Source organism: Cyprinus carpio, chromosome A18, assembly GCF_018340385.1.
Source record: "Cyprinus carpio isolate SPL01 chromosome A18, ASM1834038v1, whole genome shotgun sequence".
In the NCBI taxonomy this organism is placed as follows: domain Eukaryota; kingdom Metazoa; phylum Chordata; class Actinopteri; order Cypriniformes; family Cyprinidae; genus Cyprinus; species Cyprinus carpio.
Genome location: NC_056589.1, coordinates 27078813 through 27096306, shown reverse-complemented (window position 1 = coordinate 27096306; position 17494 = coordinate 27078813). Strand labels below are relative to the sequence as shown.

At 40.4% G+C, this 17494-nt stretch overlaps 1 protein-coding gene across 1 annotated transcript; it reads left to right on the top strand.

Annotated features, from left to right (window-relative positions):
• Positions 1-1643: 1643 nt before the first annotated feature.
• On the top strand, positions 1644-16746 carry slc12a1 (solute carrier family 12 member 1). The gene is made up of 26 exons (XM_042775683.1): positions 1644-1999; positions 3136-3279; positions 3360-3435; positions 4947-5042; positions 5119-5258; positions 5333-5443; positions 5516-5627; positions 6727-6854; positions 6940-7024; positions 7105-7256; positions 7339-7446; positions 7582-7705; positions 7778-7879; positions 10217-10372; positions 10478-10577; positions 10659-10770; positions 10940-11080; positions 12385-12491; positions 12574-12656; positions 12964-13092; positions 14232-14360; positions 14434-14545; positions 14637-14723; positions 14849-14984; positions 15844-15911; positions 16204-16746. The coding sequence occupies exons 1-26, from the start codon at positions 1757-1759 to the stop codon at positions 16337-16339; spliced, it is 3117 nt and encodes a 1038-aa protein (XP_042631617.1). The 5' UTR covers positions 1644-1756; the 3' UTR covers positions 16340-16746.
• The last annotated feature ends 748 nt before the right edge of the window (positions 16747-17494 follow it).

Genomic DNA, 17494 nt, shown 5'->3' with positions numbered 1-17494 from the left:
CAGTGCACATTATGAATGTATTCAGAAATACTGTGCATTTTATGCTGATTAGCATTTAAAATCAAGGTTACAGCAGTAATATCAGATGAGGACAAGCTGAAAAATACATAAACAACGCATAACCTTATGTGGAGATACTCCTCAAAAGCGTGTTTCGCTAGTGTTTCAGAAGAGCTGTAAAGCCCCTAAAATCCACTTTTGCAAACACTGCAAAATCCACTGCAATCTCGCATTCAGATCTGCATTCACACCCACACCGTCACGATATTCCTAGGCTATCGCACTCAAAAATGCATTTTAATATGCAAGTGAAATGGTTGTAAATGCTCTTTTATATAGTCTGTAAAGCAAACATAAATCAGTAGTTTGTGGCTCTTTCTCAGAAAGCAAACAGCACATCTGAGAAAACAGCAGCGCTGACGTGTCAAACTATCAGGATAAACCAGACTACACATGCAGCACAGTATCTCTCAGCCTGAATGAGATGATCTGTAACCAGAGTGACCGCTTTATGCCGGTGTCTGTGTCCATAGTAACTGACCACTGGTTGTGTCTGTAACCATAGCAACGGCTGTTTATAATCATATTGATGGGTGACTGCTTCCAGACAGTTGGGTAATAACAGCGATTCCTTTGGCACTCACACACACACACACACAGATGGAGGAGTGCTGCGCCTCAGCACGAACCAGACTGATAACATTAAGTCTTTTTACCGGAGACCCACTGGTGGATTCGTGAAGGGCAGAAAAAGCAAAACACTCAACTGATGTCGACCGCGAGGGAGTCAAATCTGATTTAGATCACATAATCAGCCTGAAATCACATCCAGTGTCTCTAAAATGCAGCTCGGCTCAAGGTCAGAGGTCAAACGGCCACGCCCACATCACCTCCAGCCAATCAGAGGAGAGACGGAGAACAACATCACCTACTGTTCGTTTCGGTGACCTTTCCTATCAACCGCACCGGAGCGAAACCTTTCCAAGGTCGGCCGGACGGCTGTGCTTTTCACCGGTGTGTGAAAACATTATACAACTTAACAGTAATAAGGAAGTATTTCAGTAATGTGTCAGAAGCGCCCAGAGCAAGTTCCCATTATTGCTGGCTTTCCATTAACCCCAGAAACACTTCACATGACCAGACATCACACCTCCTAACGCCACACGTCTGCATCATAAAGAGAAAACGATGAAATCTTTACAAGAATCTTGTTATGTTTCATGTTAATTTGATGTTATAAAAGAACTTTGGACTTGCTTGGTTTGTGGATTCCCTGCCAGTTGGAATTACACGCCCAAAAAATACTACACAAATTACAGGACTCTGTTTGTATGATCTGCTGTTATAATAAATAGAAATCTCCTCCATCCGAACACTCTGCAAGTTACAATTAAACACAAGCATTAAGATCCATTTAGCATTTGTTTCATCTCAACGTTCAGAACTCATAAAACCAGGCAGAACTCAAAGCATCTCCAGTATCCATAACCTCTCAGGGTCTTTATATGCTGTTAATTTTTAAGCACTTCACTGGCGTCAACTTTGATGGAGCGAGAACATGTTTACCCCCATCAGGAGCATCTACAGGACGGACCAATGAGCTTCCACCTGGTCAACGGCTATATAAAGTCACACATAAACACATCAGATAAACTCCCAGTGGTCTGATTCTCAAGCATCTGAGAGGAAGCTCAGAAGAGCGCAATCTAGTGTGCTCTTTGACTCAATTCACTCCCAAACCCACTGAAGCCTTCTGATGGAGAATCCCGGGTTCGAGAAATCAAAAGATGAGCCTCCGCAGTACGAGGAGACGTCTTTCTGCGGAAACGGGTTTAATAACGGGGAACGGCGAGCCGTGCGGCCGTCTGTGGTCAGTGCTTTTGGACACAACACTCTGGACCGTGTGCCAAACGTTGACTTTTATCGTAATGCGGCGAGCATCAGCGGACACAGAGCCATCAGACCTTCCCTACAGGAGCTGCACAGTGTTTTCCAGAAGGTGAGTCACACCTGAAAAGAACAATACTCAAGAAAGCAGAAGCCTGATGAGGCGATCTGTTCTTCCCATGCACCACAACATACGTCATATTTTAATAACATGCATCAAACACGTGATTCATGACTCGGTGTTTAGGCCACAGGCAGTTTGTTGAGCTGATTTTAGGCTAATTGCAGAAGTGGGTGTCTTTACGGTGACCCGGTGGTGACCCGACACAGGCAAAGATCAATAGCCAACCTAATGAGAAAGCCCAAGAGAGAAGCACTCGGGTTATGAGTAACGATCTTCAGCGGCTAATGCATTGATCCGCTGGCCATTAACAGGGTAATTAATGCAAACGAGGGCTGAAAAGTTTGCGCTGATTCAGAAAGCACCTGATGTCGGAGAAAGTTATTTGCAGAATGTTTCCAATCCATTTGTTTAAATTCTCTATTGCAAGAAAGAAACGAAGAACGCGAAACTGCCAAGTCACCCTTTAAATGATCTTCTCTGGGCATCCAAGTCTTTTGAGTCACAGTCAGAGCTACAAGACAACAACACAGAGCTTATTCACAACTACAGAAATACTATGCAATAAATGTCATATTTCGGTAGTTGATGCATAACTCGTCCGCTGACTTTTCAGCAACATCAAAATGTACATATTTGCATAAGAGAAAATTTTTATTTTTTTAACCACCATTTTTTTCAGGTGAGCAATAAATTCATAAAAGTTCAAACCTTGCATGTTTAGCTTATAAATAAGGAGGTACACACATGACACCCAGGGGAAATATTTATAATATTGCTATTTATATATATATAAATTATACATATACACTATTTACTAATAAACTTCCTGATTATATTTAATTCATGGTCATGATTTACTAATTTGTTCCCTCATAGTAAACTGAATTAGTACAACGTGGCTGTGACTTATTAAAAAGAGAGAACAAATTAGTAAACTGTGGACTTGATTAAATAAACTGAGGGAATGAGTGTGACCATGAATTAACAAGTTCTTAATTTGTGGTGACAATATATAATTTAGTTTTCCTCTGCATGTCATGCGCAGGTCTGCAGACATGAAAGCTGCATGTATAGTTTCGATAGACTGAGTAAAATGCAGTTTTAAATTCTCTGTTTATCATCAGAATGGAGGCCTTGATATTCCCAGTACGGGTGAGGACAGAGAAGGAGCGGACACCTCGACGCTGGGAGATGTGGAGTCCATCATCCCGCTGGATGAGAAGGACCCTGGAGGTGTGGTGAAATTTGGATGGATCAAAGGAGTTCTGGTGAGTTCTTTAACATCAGCACTTTTCTAACACGCTTAATATGCGCTCCGCTGCAGTTTGAGCCTGTGGTGTGTTTGCAGGTGAGATGCATGCTGAATATCTGGGGTGTCATGCTGTTCATACGGCTGTCATGGGTGTTCGGACAAGCGGGAATAGGTGAGATGTTCATCCTGTGACCTTCATAAACCTTCCCTGAACACACAGCAGGTGCTCATTTACATTCAGCACAGAAAACTAAATTCCTCCATACGTGTGCACACACAATCCAATCCCAGCTCAGTGCAGACAAACCCTCAAAATATAAGTCCTAAATGTCTTTTTGCCATAGAAAAACCATTTTTAGTTCTTTAAGGAACATATCAGTGATTGACGCTTAAAAGAACCGTTTTTATTTCTTAGTGAGAAGAACATTTTAGTAATCAGAAGAATCTTTTTCCACTTTAAAGAACATTTTAAGATTCCATGGATGTTGAGGGTTCTTCATGGAACCTTCGATGCCAATAAAGGACCTTTATTTTTAAGCGAGAGGAAGATTTATACTGAGAGACGCTCATCTGGAGACTCCATAGAGTTCTCTTTGAAGACTGAAGCATGAACGTTTCTGAAATTCCTGAAATAGAAATGGACACAAATGAGTCAGTTGTTGACACACAGAAAGTGTCTGAAGCTAAAAACAGAAATGTGAAGAGACTCAAAGGACTCTTTTCATACTAGACATAAAGAAAACACCCAAACTTTATGAGTTTTTCACAGGCAAACACTACAAACGTTGACGTTTAGATCGCTCTTGGAATAATTTGCTGAGAAACGTTGGAGTTTATACTTTTTGATGTCAGGCTTTGGTATCTAGACACATCTGAGTAAACTCAAGAACCAATTAAAGGAATACATTAAGGAAATTCCTCAGTATTTTAGTCACGTTTTCCAATGCAAATGTCTAAAATCAGTTAGAAATGAAGTCTTGTTTTCTGGGAAATCTATCATTAATTAAGTATAATTATGATAAATAATGGCATCAGGAAAAAAAAAATCAATTCAACATATTATATGTTTGTTCTTTTTTTTAATAAGCATAAACTCACTTCATTTTGTTCAATTTATCAGAAAACAAGACTTCATAAGTTCATTTTGCATCTTAATTTAAAGATGTTTATATATTTGCATTGGAAAACAAGTGCATGCAACATGTCCTCCCTTCTGATTTAAGAGCTTTTTAGGTCTTAATCTGTGGAAGGGTGACTTTTTAAGAGCCGCAGAAAGCCTGCTTCTGAATCTGACATGTTACTGGGGTCTGGTTTTCAGGAGAAACATCTGAGAAGGTTTCAGTCTCTCCGTGTTCGGTCAGCGGCTGAAGGTCACTGCTGGTGTTTATGGCGCGGAACTAATGGCACGTCAGAAGTTTGAGTTTCTAAGAAAGTGCCGTTCCAGTCAGACACCTCGAGCTGCAGGCCAAACACATTACAGGCCATCAGAAACTCACTGCCATTACGTATTTTATGAGGTGTGAGAGACTGCAGGCGATGAGCGCTTTTATTCCTCAACGATCTCATTATAGCGCTGAGCAAACACACTAACTGAAGTGAAGCATGCTGGGGGTTCGTGTACTGAAATGGCTCATCTTATGGTTCATATTGAATCATGCAGATCTGTGCATGTGTGTGTTTCAGGTTTGGGGATAGTGGTTGTGTTGTTGAGCACTGTGGTGACCAGCATCACCTGTCTGTCCATGTCAGCTATATGCACCAACGGTGTGGTACGAGGAGGTAAAGCACACTTTAAGTGAGAATAGCGAGTAAACCAGGTCTTCATCTGAGCTCAAGGAGTGTGTTTGTGCTCTAGGTGGAGCGTATTACCTGATTTCCCGCAGTTTGGGACCTGAATTCGGCGGCTCCATCGGTCTGATCTTTGCGTTCGCCAATGCTGTGGCCGTGGCCATGTATGTCGTGGGGTTCGCTGAAACTGTGGTAGAGCTTCTAAAGGTACAGACCGAGAAAATGATCAAACCAGCCTTGAAATCCAGCTGCTTCTAAATCCGTCGATCTGCTCTTTCCAGGAAAACAACGCTCTTATATTGGATCCAGTGAATGACATCAGGATCATCGGCTGTATAACAGTGGTTCTGCTGATGGGCATCACTGTGGCGGGGATGGAGTGGGAGGCCAAGGTAAGACCAGGAGCATGCTGGGATTGAGTCTTCGGCGTGACAGCAGATTGAGAACCTTCTCTCTCTCTACAGGCTCAGGTAGCTCTGTTGGTGATCCTGCTGTTGGCCATTGGCAATGTATTTGTGGGAACTGTGATTCCCTCCACACAGGACAAGCGTTCCAAAGGCTTCTTTAACTATCAAGGTAAGACAGGTATAAATAATCATACTTCCCCATCTGAGGCCCAGAGCATCAGGACCATGAATGTATTTCGATTGGTGCTTTTTCACTGTCTGGTTCTCAAAATTCTTAAAGTTATTTATTGTTACTCACCCTAATCCAAACCCAACATTTTGGAGCTTGACAAGACTTTTAGTATAAACACTGTCAGACAAACATCTGTTCGAACCTGCCCTTACCAAAAAGTAGTATACTTCAAGTTTATTTTATTAAGTATACTTAAGTAAAGTTCAAGTATATTTAAACTTTTTGTAAGTATAAGTCAAGTATACTTAAATGTCATTTTAAGTATATTTCAGAGGAGTACATAAAGCCCATTTCTGAGAAGTACATAAAAAGTAAACTAAAAGCATACTTTCCTATTTTTAGTTTAAAAGAAGTATACTAATAGCACACTTGAATAAACTTCTTTTTCGTAAGGGTGGTCAAGAAATCATGATGCCACTCAATTCAGTATAAGAGTGATTAAATCACTATTTTGATAGCGGGAACAGGGTTAAAGTGCAGGACAAAGCTTTGGGGTACGTTTATGCCACAAGCGGAAAAGTTTTACCTTTGCACTTTTGAAAAGTGTCACATACAGATGACAAAATAGTCTAAATGATCCCCGTCCGCGAAAACAACTAAAAACGCAGCATTATGCATGCAAGGCCAGTAGTTGGCGATGCACTTTATAAAGAAACAAAGTTTTCACAAATTCAGACAATAATGGTATTGTTTTTAAAATCTTGGACTCTGAAACCCATTTTTTGTAACTCAAGCTTGCATTTTCAGGGCTCCAAAACGTCATTGTTGTGTAACCGAACAGCCAAAACATAATGATAAAAAAAAAAAAAACAATAATAATAATAATAATAATAATAATAATAAAAAAATCTAAATTTAGGTAGACTTAAACATTTTTATTCTATATAGCCTATTAAAATATTATAATTTTTATATAAATATATATATACTAGCTTCTCTAATGTTTTTGTTTTCTATCTGTTTTATTTTTATTATATAAAAATGAAACCCAAACTGAATGAAGGAAAATAAAGCGTCTCATCTCTGTCTAAAACAGAATCCATCGCGAAGGAAAACTTTCTCCCGGACTTCCGGGATGGAGAAACGTTCTTCTCTGTTTTTGCCATCTTCTTCCCAGCAGCCACCGGGATTCTGGCTGGAGCCAATATCTCTGGAGATCTGAGAGTAAGAGCGAGTGTCTGGCACATTTCTAATCTGAAATGAACATCACACTCAACGTTTTCTCACACGAGCACCTCTGGTTTTTCAGGACCCTCAGGCAGCTCTTCCCAAAGGAACGCTGCTGGCCATCTTCATCACAGGAATAACGTACCTGGGCATCGCGCTGGTTGTTTGTGAGTCCTGAACACACACTTGAAATTACTCCAGTCTCACTCTGGACGTCTAACAGAAAGACTGTGCTGATTCTCTGCAGCTGTGACGGTCGTTCGAGACGCGACAGGGAACAAGAATGACACTATCCAACAGGGTTTGAGCTGCAACTTCTCCTCGGCCTGTGATCTGGGCTACGACTTCTCAGTCTGCCAAAACACCAAATGCAACTACGGCCTCATGAACAACTTCCAGGTGACCTTACACACAGCGCACGGCCGAAACTCATGAAAATAACTGAGTTTGAAATGATTGTTTCTTGTGTGTTTGTGAGCAGGTAATGACTCTAGTATCTGGGTTTGGACCTCTCATCACGGCGGGAACGTTCTCAGCCACGCTCTCCTCAGCTCTCGCGTCTCTAGTGAGCGCGCCCAAAGTCTTCCAGGTCAGAGTTCACACGCACGCCATTTAAACCCAATAAATATATAATCAGCTATAGACGTTTATAGGACAATCTTAAAATACAATAAAACACGGCAGTGGATTGTAAAGAAGCTCTTAAAAGTGAATCCGTCCACAGGCTCTGTGCAAGGACAACATCTACAAGGCGCTCAAGTTCTTTGCCAAAGGTCACGGGGAAAACAACGAGCCAATCAGAGGATACGTCCTGACCTTCTTCATCGCTGTAGCGTTCATCCTCATCGGTAAATATAACAGGGATTGACTGATTTAATGTAACAGATATGATCATGTAACAGCGCTTCTTTGTGTCTCAGCTGAGCTCAACACCATCGCTCCCATCATCTCCAACTTCTTCCTGGCCTCATACGCCCTCATCAACTTTTCCTGCTTCCACGCGTCATACGCCAAATCCCCAGGTCCTGTCTAGACTTTTACACACACACATGCACACAAACGCTCACACTCAAGCTGACACGCACACTCACACGCACACACACACTCACACGCTCACACACACACACACACACATGCTCACACGCAGACTCACACACACACACGCACACACACACACTCACGCACACGCTCACACGCTCACACTCATGCTCACACTCACGCTCACACGCACAGGCTCACACACATGCTCACACTCATGCTCACACTCACGCTTACACTCATGCTCACACACACGCTCACACTCACACGCTCACACTCATGCTCACACTCACGCTCACACTCGCTCACACGCACACGCTCACACTCACACTCATGCTCACACGTACACTCACGCACACTCACACACACGCTCACACTCACACACACTCACGCTCACTCACACACACACACTCATGCTCATATACACGCTCACTCTCACACACATGCTCACTCTCACACGTACACTCACACACACTCACACACACTCACACACACACTCACACATGCACGCACACACACACACACACACACACACACACACGCTCACACTCACACACGCTCACACACACACTCATGCTCACCCACACTCACATGCTCACTCTCACACACACTCACGCACACACGCACTCACACACGCTCACTCTCATGCTCACACTCACGCTCACACTCGCTCACACGCACACGTTCACACACACTCACACTCACGCTCACACTCACACGCTCACACTCATGCTCACACTCACGCTCACACGCACACGCTCACACTCACACTCATGCTCACACGTACACTCACACACACGCTCACACTCACACACACACTCATGCTCATATACACGCTCACTCTCACGCTCACTCTCACACGTACACTCACACACACTCACACACACACTCACACTCAGACACGCACACTCACACACACACACACACACACACACACACACTCACACACACACACACTCATGCTCACACACACTCACACACACGCTCACTCTCACACACTCTCACGCACACTCACACGCACACTCACACACACTCACACACACACTCACACTCAGACACGCACACTCACACACACACACACTCACGCTCACACACACACTCATGCTCACACACACTCACACACACGCTCACTCTCACACACACTCACGCACACTCACACACGCTCACACGCACACTCACACGCACGCACACACACAATCTGTTCCAGAACCCAGTTAGCTGTCTACAAACACTACAAAAAACAACAAAAAAACACTGTTTTCCAGTACAAATATCTAAACGCTTTAAAATCAAGATATATTACTTGTGAAATGACTTCAAATATTAAGTCTTGTTTTCTGAAAAATTTATAAAAATGAAGTGAGTTTACGCTTAAAACAATAAAAATATCCCACGGAAGCCTGTTTCCACCCCTGAATAAAAAAATAAAAGCTGTGACTGCAACGTTTTATCTCAAAGACTTTTTCTCCTGCAATTGCAAGTAATCTCACAATTAGGATTTTTTTCTCAGAACTGCATGATATAAAGTCCCAATTGTGTGTTATAAAGTTAGAAATACAAGATTTACTCTCTATTCTGACTTTTCTCTCAGAATTGTTTAAATCTGCTGATATGCAGTTGTGAGTTATAAAGTCAGAATTGTATGAAAATAGTATTTTTTCTCAGAATTGGACTTTATAATCACAATTTTGGGACAAAAAAATTAATTGCAAGACGTAAACTTGCAATTGCGAAGAAAAAAAGAATAAAAAGTTGCAATTACCTTTTTTAAAAAACATCTGTAAATGGGGTAAGAAAAATAAACTCAAAGGGAAAACAACATCAAGTATTGACATATTAATATATTAAGATAAATATTGATATATATATATATATATATATATATATATTTATTTTTTTTTTTTTCAAGACTTAATATCCTCAGTAATTTTTATCTTAATTTAAGAATGTCTAGATATTTGTCATGGAAAAGAAAACAAAAATACTATACACAGCATCCTTACTGAAAATAAACTTTGTAAGTGACTGACAATCATACAGTCCAACTATAGCATGATGATAAACTATGCTAATATATATATATATATATATATATATATACTATATATATATACACACTCACACACACACACGTCACCATCACTGGCTTGCTAAAATTAATTTCCTTATATAATTGGCTAAAGATGCTGCGTATTTGCTGTGTTTTTAAATGCTGTCTATGTAGGCATCTGGTGAGGTTAGGAACAGACACACAGTTAATGCCACTGATTCCAGTCTAAATGCTCAGATAACAGTGTGTTAAAGCACTGGTGTGTGTGCAGGTTGGAGGCCGGCGTATAAGTACTATAACATGTGGCTGTCTCTGTTCGGAGCCTTGCTCTGCTGCGCCGTGATGTTTGTGATCAACTGGTGGGCTGCATTACTCACCTACGGCATCGAGTTCTTCCTCTATATCTACGTCACCGTGAAGAAGCCAGGTAAGAATGCAGATATGTGCGTCGCTCCTCCAACAGATAAAGCCATGTGATATAAAGACATAAACACAAGCATGATTCAACAGAAGTGTCTCCTGCTTCTCTCAGATGTGAACTGGGGCTCGTCCACTCAAGCCGTGACGTTCATAAACGCAGTGAACAACGCTCTGATTTTATCTACTGTGGACGAACACATCAAGAACTTCAGGTGCACTCAGGTCAAAGCAGATAAGCGGGTGTTTAGTGCAGGTTAGATTCTCAGGGTTTCGCTCCTTCTGTTCCGTTGCAGACCCAAGTGTCTCGTGATGACAGGATCGCCCAGAGCCAGACCGGCGCTGCTGGACTTGGCACACTCATTCACTAAGAATTATGGGCTGTGTCTGACCTGTGAGGTGTTTGTGGTGAGCAGATGTTCTCGTTCTCATCAAACAAACACAAACTAATCTCCACACATCAGGGCTTCCTGCGGGTGTCTGGAGGTGGATTACGCCGATCTTAATCGTGTGATTGAATCATGTTTTATTAAGCAGATGAAGGTCAGATTTGTCAGACGGTGTGTGTGTGTTTTAGGGTGCGCGTGATAAGAATCTGCAGGACATGAGCGCTGCGGTTCAGCAGATCCAGAAGTGGCTGAACAAGCAGAAGCGCAAAGCCTTTTACACACCTGTCACCAGCGAGAACCTGCAGAGAGGAGCAGAAGCACTGATGCAGGTCTGTCTGAACACAGACACAGAGACGGATGGATACTATAAAACTATATTTGTTTCTTGAGCAGCATATCAGTATATTAGAATGATTTCTGAAGATCATGTGACACTGAAGACTGGAGTAATGATGCTGAAAATACAGCTGCACATCACAGAAATAAATACAGTTTAACAGAGATTCACACAGAAAAAAACATAAAAAAAATATTTCACAATATAACTGTTTTTGCTGCATTTTCGGAAGATTAAATTACATTATTTACTTCTTTTGGAAACATTAAAAAATCTTTTTGGATGGTAGAGTATATTATTGTTTTAAAGAAAATTAAGCACATTTTTTAGAAGCATAATTTTTGCACGTTGTAAGAATATTTCTACACAACACTTGCGAGCATACATCATGATAGTTCTTGTGCACAATTTCATATTTGCTTCTTTAAAATAAAATAATCACTGTATGCAACAGGATGATTTACATTACTGTATTACAATAATGAGAATGAGATTTACCAAAAGACTGAGACTTTAGGGATACTAAGTGTTTAATGAACGTCAAAATCATAACAGTGCGCGTCTGTGTGTCTGTGTGTGTGTGTGTGCGCGTGTGTGTTTGTGTGTGTGTGTGTGTGTGTGTGTGTGTGTGTGTGTGTGTGTGTGTGTGTGTGTGCGTTTGTGTGTCTGTGTGTGTGTGTGTTTGTGTGTGTGCGCTCGTGTGTGTGTTTCTGTGTGTGTGTGTGTGTGTGTGTGTGTGTGCGTGTGTGCGTTTGTGTTTGTGTGCTCATGTGTGCGTGGTGTCTCTGTGTGTGTGTGTGCGCGTGTGTGTGTGTTTGTGTGTGCGATCGTGTGTGTTTGTGTGTGTTGTTGTTGTGTGTGTGTGTGTGTGTGTTTGTGTGTGTGCGCTCGTGTGTGTGTTTCTGTGTGTGTGTTTCTGTGTGTGTGTGTTTGTGTGTGTTTGTGTGTGTGCGCTCGTGTGTGTGTTTCTGTGTGTGTGTTTCTGTGTGTGTGTTTCTGTGTGTGTGTGTGTGTTTGTGTGTGTGTGTGTGTGTGTGTGTGTGTGTGTGCGTGTGTGCGTTTGTGTTTGTGTGCTCGTGTGTTTGTGTGTGCGTGGTGTCTCTGTGTGTGTGTGTGTGCGCGTTTGTGTGTTTATGTGTGTGTGTGTGTGTGTGTGTGTGTGTGCGCGTTTGTGTTTGTGCACTCGTGTGTGTGTGTGCCTGTGTGCGTTTGTGTCTGTGTGTGCGTGGTGTCTCTGTGTGTGTGTTGTTGTTTGTGTGTGTGTGTGTGTGTGTGTGTGTGTGTGTGTGTGTGCAGGTGTCAGGACTCGGCAGGATGAAGCCGAACACAGTGATGTTAGGATTCAAGCGTGATTGGAGAACCGCCAAACTACAGGAAGTTCAAAGCTACGTGGGAATTCTGCAGTGAGTCCTCAAACTGTCCGTCTCTCTCTCTCTCTCTCTCTCACACACACACACACACACACGGGTTCTGTTCTCCCCGCAGTGACGCGTTTGATTTCGAGAACGGGACCGTGATACTGAGGATCAGTCAGGGGATGGACATCTCTCACATCCTCAAAGCAGAAGGTACAACAACACCAACAAACTCTCAGAATAACAAGACTCAGATACACACTACACAACATTACTGCAAGCGTTAAAGATGTGAAACAGATGAGTTAAAGGAGCATTCACCCAAAAATTAAAATGTGCTGAAAATGTCAGGATGAGTTTGTTGATGTACTGATGTAGCGTTGCATCAGTGTCTCAGCAATGGATGCTCTGCAGTGAATGGGTGCCGTCAGAATGAGAGTCCAAACAGCTGATAAAAACATCTGTGACACTGATGCAATGCTAAATGATGAATATGTAATGTATACTGTGTGATTGTCAGAGGAAATGGAGCGCATGTTAATGGAGCAGCAGGCGCTGGAGATGGAGGAGAATGACTTTCAGCCACAGGGACACAAAGGGTTCTTCAACAGGTCCAAGAAAACCTCCAAAAAAGAGCTGACCAGCAAAGGTACAGCCGCTCGTTCTCGTTCTCTCTCTGAAGGTCTTCTCAGAGCTTTCGGCTGATTAAATGTGCCGTTATAATCTAATAGTCTGGTCTCACGGAGCACAGCGGCCTGAACTCCATTAAGGTCTTAATGGACTCAAACGCTGCAGACTGCGTTTACTGTTATCTTCATCTTCTGAAACAGATGCACTCACTCGGTCACGTGTCATTTAGCAGGCGCTCGTATTCCAAACGACTCATTAAACACTAATCTGTTGGTCTTTTGTGTAATCACTGCGGTCTAATAAAGCACATCTAGTGGCTACATACATATTTAGACACTTGAGCCTCAATTAAAGACATATGAATGTATTTGCATTAGATAACAAAGTGTTTAAAAACAAGTGCATTTATTTTAAAGAAATACAGTACAGGCAAGTGTTATTTTAGTTGCACTATTATTTATTTTATTAATAGTTTGAATTATTTTTCATTTTTATATTTTCTGTTTTAATTTGTCATTTTATTTAGCATTTTTATTTATCATTATGTTTATTTTTTTATATGTCTATATTAATTTTATTTCTCTTTTAATCATTTTAGTACACCAAATTAAACTAAATGAAAATAAGAAATGTTTCCTTGGCAACTAGCTGAAATAAAATAAAATATATAACTTATTTCAGTAAATGTTTATTTCATTTCAAGCAACAAAAATATTTTTATTGGTTTTAGTTTTAGTTTTTTAGTTAGTTTTTTTTTATACTTTTATTTTATTTGAAACATCAAATATGTTTTAGTTTTAGAGAACTGTAATAATAACAGGTTTCAAAATATGAAACAATAAATATATCATTCAAAATAAAGTCCAGATAAAATCATTTAAAAAGTGGTTCAGAAAAGTGAATTTAGTTGCATGCATAATCTGAGCGCAGATGCTTCCTGATTTAATATTTTGCGTCTTTTGTGATTAAATTCAGAGATTTTTTAGCATGACTCTGGAGTTTGAATTTGGTGCTTTTCAAAGCCTTCAGATCACAGTAGACTCACTGGAGTTCTGGAGTCCAATTCATACACATGGACACTAAACACAGTCTGATTCTGATCTTAAACATCACCTGTGTGTCCAGAAGAGCTGAGGGCTTTTTGCTTTGCTTCCTCAGTTTCTCTGGATGTTCCTCAGACGTCAGATCTGGCGAAGATGAACCAGCGTCTGGTGGAGGCCAGCGGCCAGTTCAAGAAGAAACAGGGCAAAGGGACGATTGACGTCTGGTGGCTGTTTGATGACGGAGGTGAGCGCGAATCCTCCTGCCGTCTTCTGTTCTGTCAGGTGTGACGTTCATGCTTCTTCTTGATGTTCTGCAGGTCTCACGCTTCTCCTGCCTCATATTCTGACCACACGGAAGAAATGGAGGGACTGTAAACTCAGGATCTTCGTCGCCGGGCAGCCCGAACGCATCGAGCAGGACAAAGAGGAGTAAGTCAGCATACACACAGAGACAACACTGATACCTACGGACAGATGCTGACTGGTACCCCGTGTGTTTCTCACCGTAACTGTGTGTCAGGATGCAGGAGCTCCTGAAGAAGTTCAGGATCAAATGTGCCGACATCAAAGTTATCGCAGACATCAACGTCAGGCCCAGCGCAGAGAGGTGTGAATGAAATACACACGCAATTAATCCTCATTTCATTCACTGACATGCTCTACGTGCTCCTAATGCACTCTCTCTCTCTCTCTGTGTGTGTGTGTGTGTGTGTGTGTGTGTGTGTGTGTTAGCTGGAAACTCTTCGAGGACATGATCGAGCCGTTCCGGATGCACGAGGCTTCAAAGGACACGTCGCAGGCTGAAGCTCTGAGGAAAGATCATCCCTGGAAGATCACAGATGCTGAGCTGGACGCCTTCGAGGAGAAGGTAGAACCCCATCTGCTCACCGAGGATGCATTTATCTGATCTTTATTGAGTGAAAAATGTGGTATATTTTTGTAATTTTATTATGATTTTTTATATGTGTTTTTTTTTTGAATTTTTGTTTATTTGTGTTTTGTTTATGTGTTTTTTAGGTGTATTTTCTGCATCATTACTCCAGTCTTGATCTTCAGAAATCATTCTAATATGATGATCTGCTGCTCAAGAAACATTTCTGATTATTATCAATGTTGAACACAGTTGTGCTGCACAATATTTTTTTGAAACTGTGATACATTATCATTCAAAAGTTTGGCATAAAAAATAATAAATTACACTTTCATTCTAGAATGCAATGAATTGATCAAAAGTGACATTAAAGGCATTTATAATGTTACAATTTCAAATAAATGCTGTTCTTCTGAAGTTTCTATTCATCTGTGAATCCTGAAAAATAAAATGTATCACAGTTTCCACAAAAATATTGTGCAGCACAACTGTTTTTTAATTATTGATAATAATCAGAAATGTTTCTTGAGCAGCAGATCATCATATTAGAATGATTTCTGAAGATCATGTGACACTGAAGACTGGAGTAATGATGCTGAAAATACAGCTGCACATCACAGAAATACATTACACTTTAACAGAGATTCACAAAGAAAACAGTTATTTTAAATCATAATAATATTTCAAATTTTTATTGCATTTTTGATCAAATAATGCATTTATTACACTTCTTTCAAAAACAAAAATCTTTTAAAAATCGTAATTATTCCACATCCCAAAGGACTAAAACTAAAAGTGTGTGTGTGTGTGTGTGTGTGTGTGTGTGTGTGTGTGTGTGTGTGTTTACTGTCCGCAGACGATGCTGCAGGTGCGTCTCAATGAGCTTCTTCAGGAGAGCTCGAGAGCAGCTAAACTCATCGTGGTGTAAGTCACATCCTCATCAGCATTATGTGTGTGTGTGTGTGTGTGTTGTTTTTTATTTAGTTAGTTTTGTGTGTGTGTGTGTGTGTGTGTTTGTGACATATCATGGGTATGTTACGTGTATTGTAATGGGTGTGTGACTTGTGTTGAAATGAGAGGTTTACTTATTAGGACATAAACACTTATAAACCATACAGTATTAGTTTTTTTGAGAAAGTAAAAATGCACAAAGTTTCCTGTGTGTGTGTGTGTGTGTGTGTGTGTGTGTGTGTGTGTGTGTGTGTGTGTGTTACAGGAGCATGCCCATCGCCCGTAAAGGGTCCGTCTCTGATCATCTGTACATGGCCTGGCTGGACACGCTCACGAAGAATCTCCCGCCGACCGTCCTGATACGAGGAAACCATCAGAGTGTGCTGACCTTCTACTCCTGAAGAACACACACACACACATGCGCACACACACACACACACACACACACACACACACACACACACACACACACACACACACACACACACACACACACACACACACACACAGGTCTTGATCAACACTCATGCATACTGTACATGAAGAATGAATCCATCTCTTTCTTGACTTATTACTTGATCAAATATTTTACATAAAGTAAGATTAAAATGCAAAATAATAAGTCACTGGATTTAACATGCAACATAATAAGGTATAAATAGCATACTGTATACGAAGAATGAACCCATGATTTTTATTTATTGTTTAATCAGAATGCTGAAAAAAACATTACTACTTATCAATGCTGAAAGCTGTTTTTGCTGCTTAATATTTTTGTGAAAACTGTGATACACTATTATTCAAAAGTTTGGGGTATGCACTATAAAAAAAAATAGAACTTGATACTTTTATTCAGCAAGGATGCATTAAATTGATCAAAAGTGACAGTAAAGACATTTAAAATGTTGATTTTGATTTCAAATAATTTTTTTTTTACATAAAATAACATTGAAATGCACAATATAAAGCCACTGAATTTAATATATTCCACACAATGAGGTAATGATCTTACTGTAGTGATACCATGTATGATCTTACTGTAAAGAAGGCAGTGTACACTACACAGTACGCATGTCAGTGACTCCATACTGCCCTCTACTGGACATACAGTAGATCTGCGTAAACAGTATAAAACCACTTCAGTGGCAAATTATTATCTTATTTTTGTCAAGTGTAGTCATACTTTTGTAAATATATTCACATTTATATTTCTGTGGTACTGGGAAAGACTGTGTGAAATTATTTCATGTTATATCAATTGTCCACAGTAAATAAATAATTTTAACATTAAAGTGTCTCAGAAGTATGTGTGCTATGTACTAGGTGCTAGTTAGGATTTTAACTAATTTCTTACTTTTTTAAGTTGCGTTTAATATAATATATATATATATATATATATATATATATATATATATATATATATATATATATATATATATATATATATATATATGGTTGCTTGATATGAAAATTTCACAAGGCGACTTCGTTTGGTTTCATGTTCTCTGTTTTCTCGAGTGCATTGATTGACAGTCTGTCTGCTCACAGTTAATAGC

Bases quoted from the DNA above. Each gene is read 5' to 3' on its own strand.
- slc12a1 (XM_042775683.1), top strand. From the start codon at position 1,757: ATGGAGAATCCCGGGTTCGAGAAATCAAAAGATGAGCCTCCGCAGTAC. The intron at 5,043-5,118 runs GTAAAGCACACT...TTTGTGCTCTAG, and splicing joins CAACGGTGTGGTACGAGGAG to GTGGAGCGTATTACCTGATT. The intron at 12,492-12,573 runs GTGAGTCCTCAA...TTCTCCCCGCAG, and splicing joins AGCTACGTGGGAATTCTGCA to TGACGCGTTTGATTTCGAGA.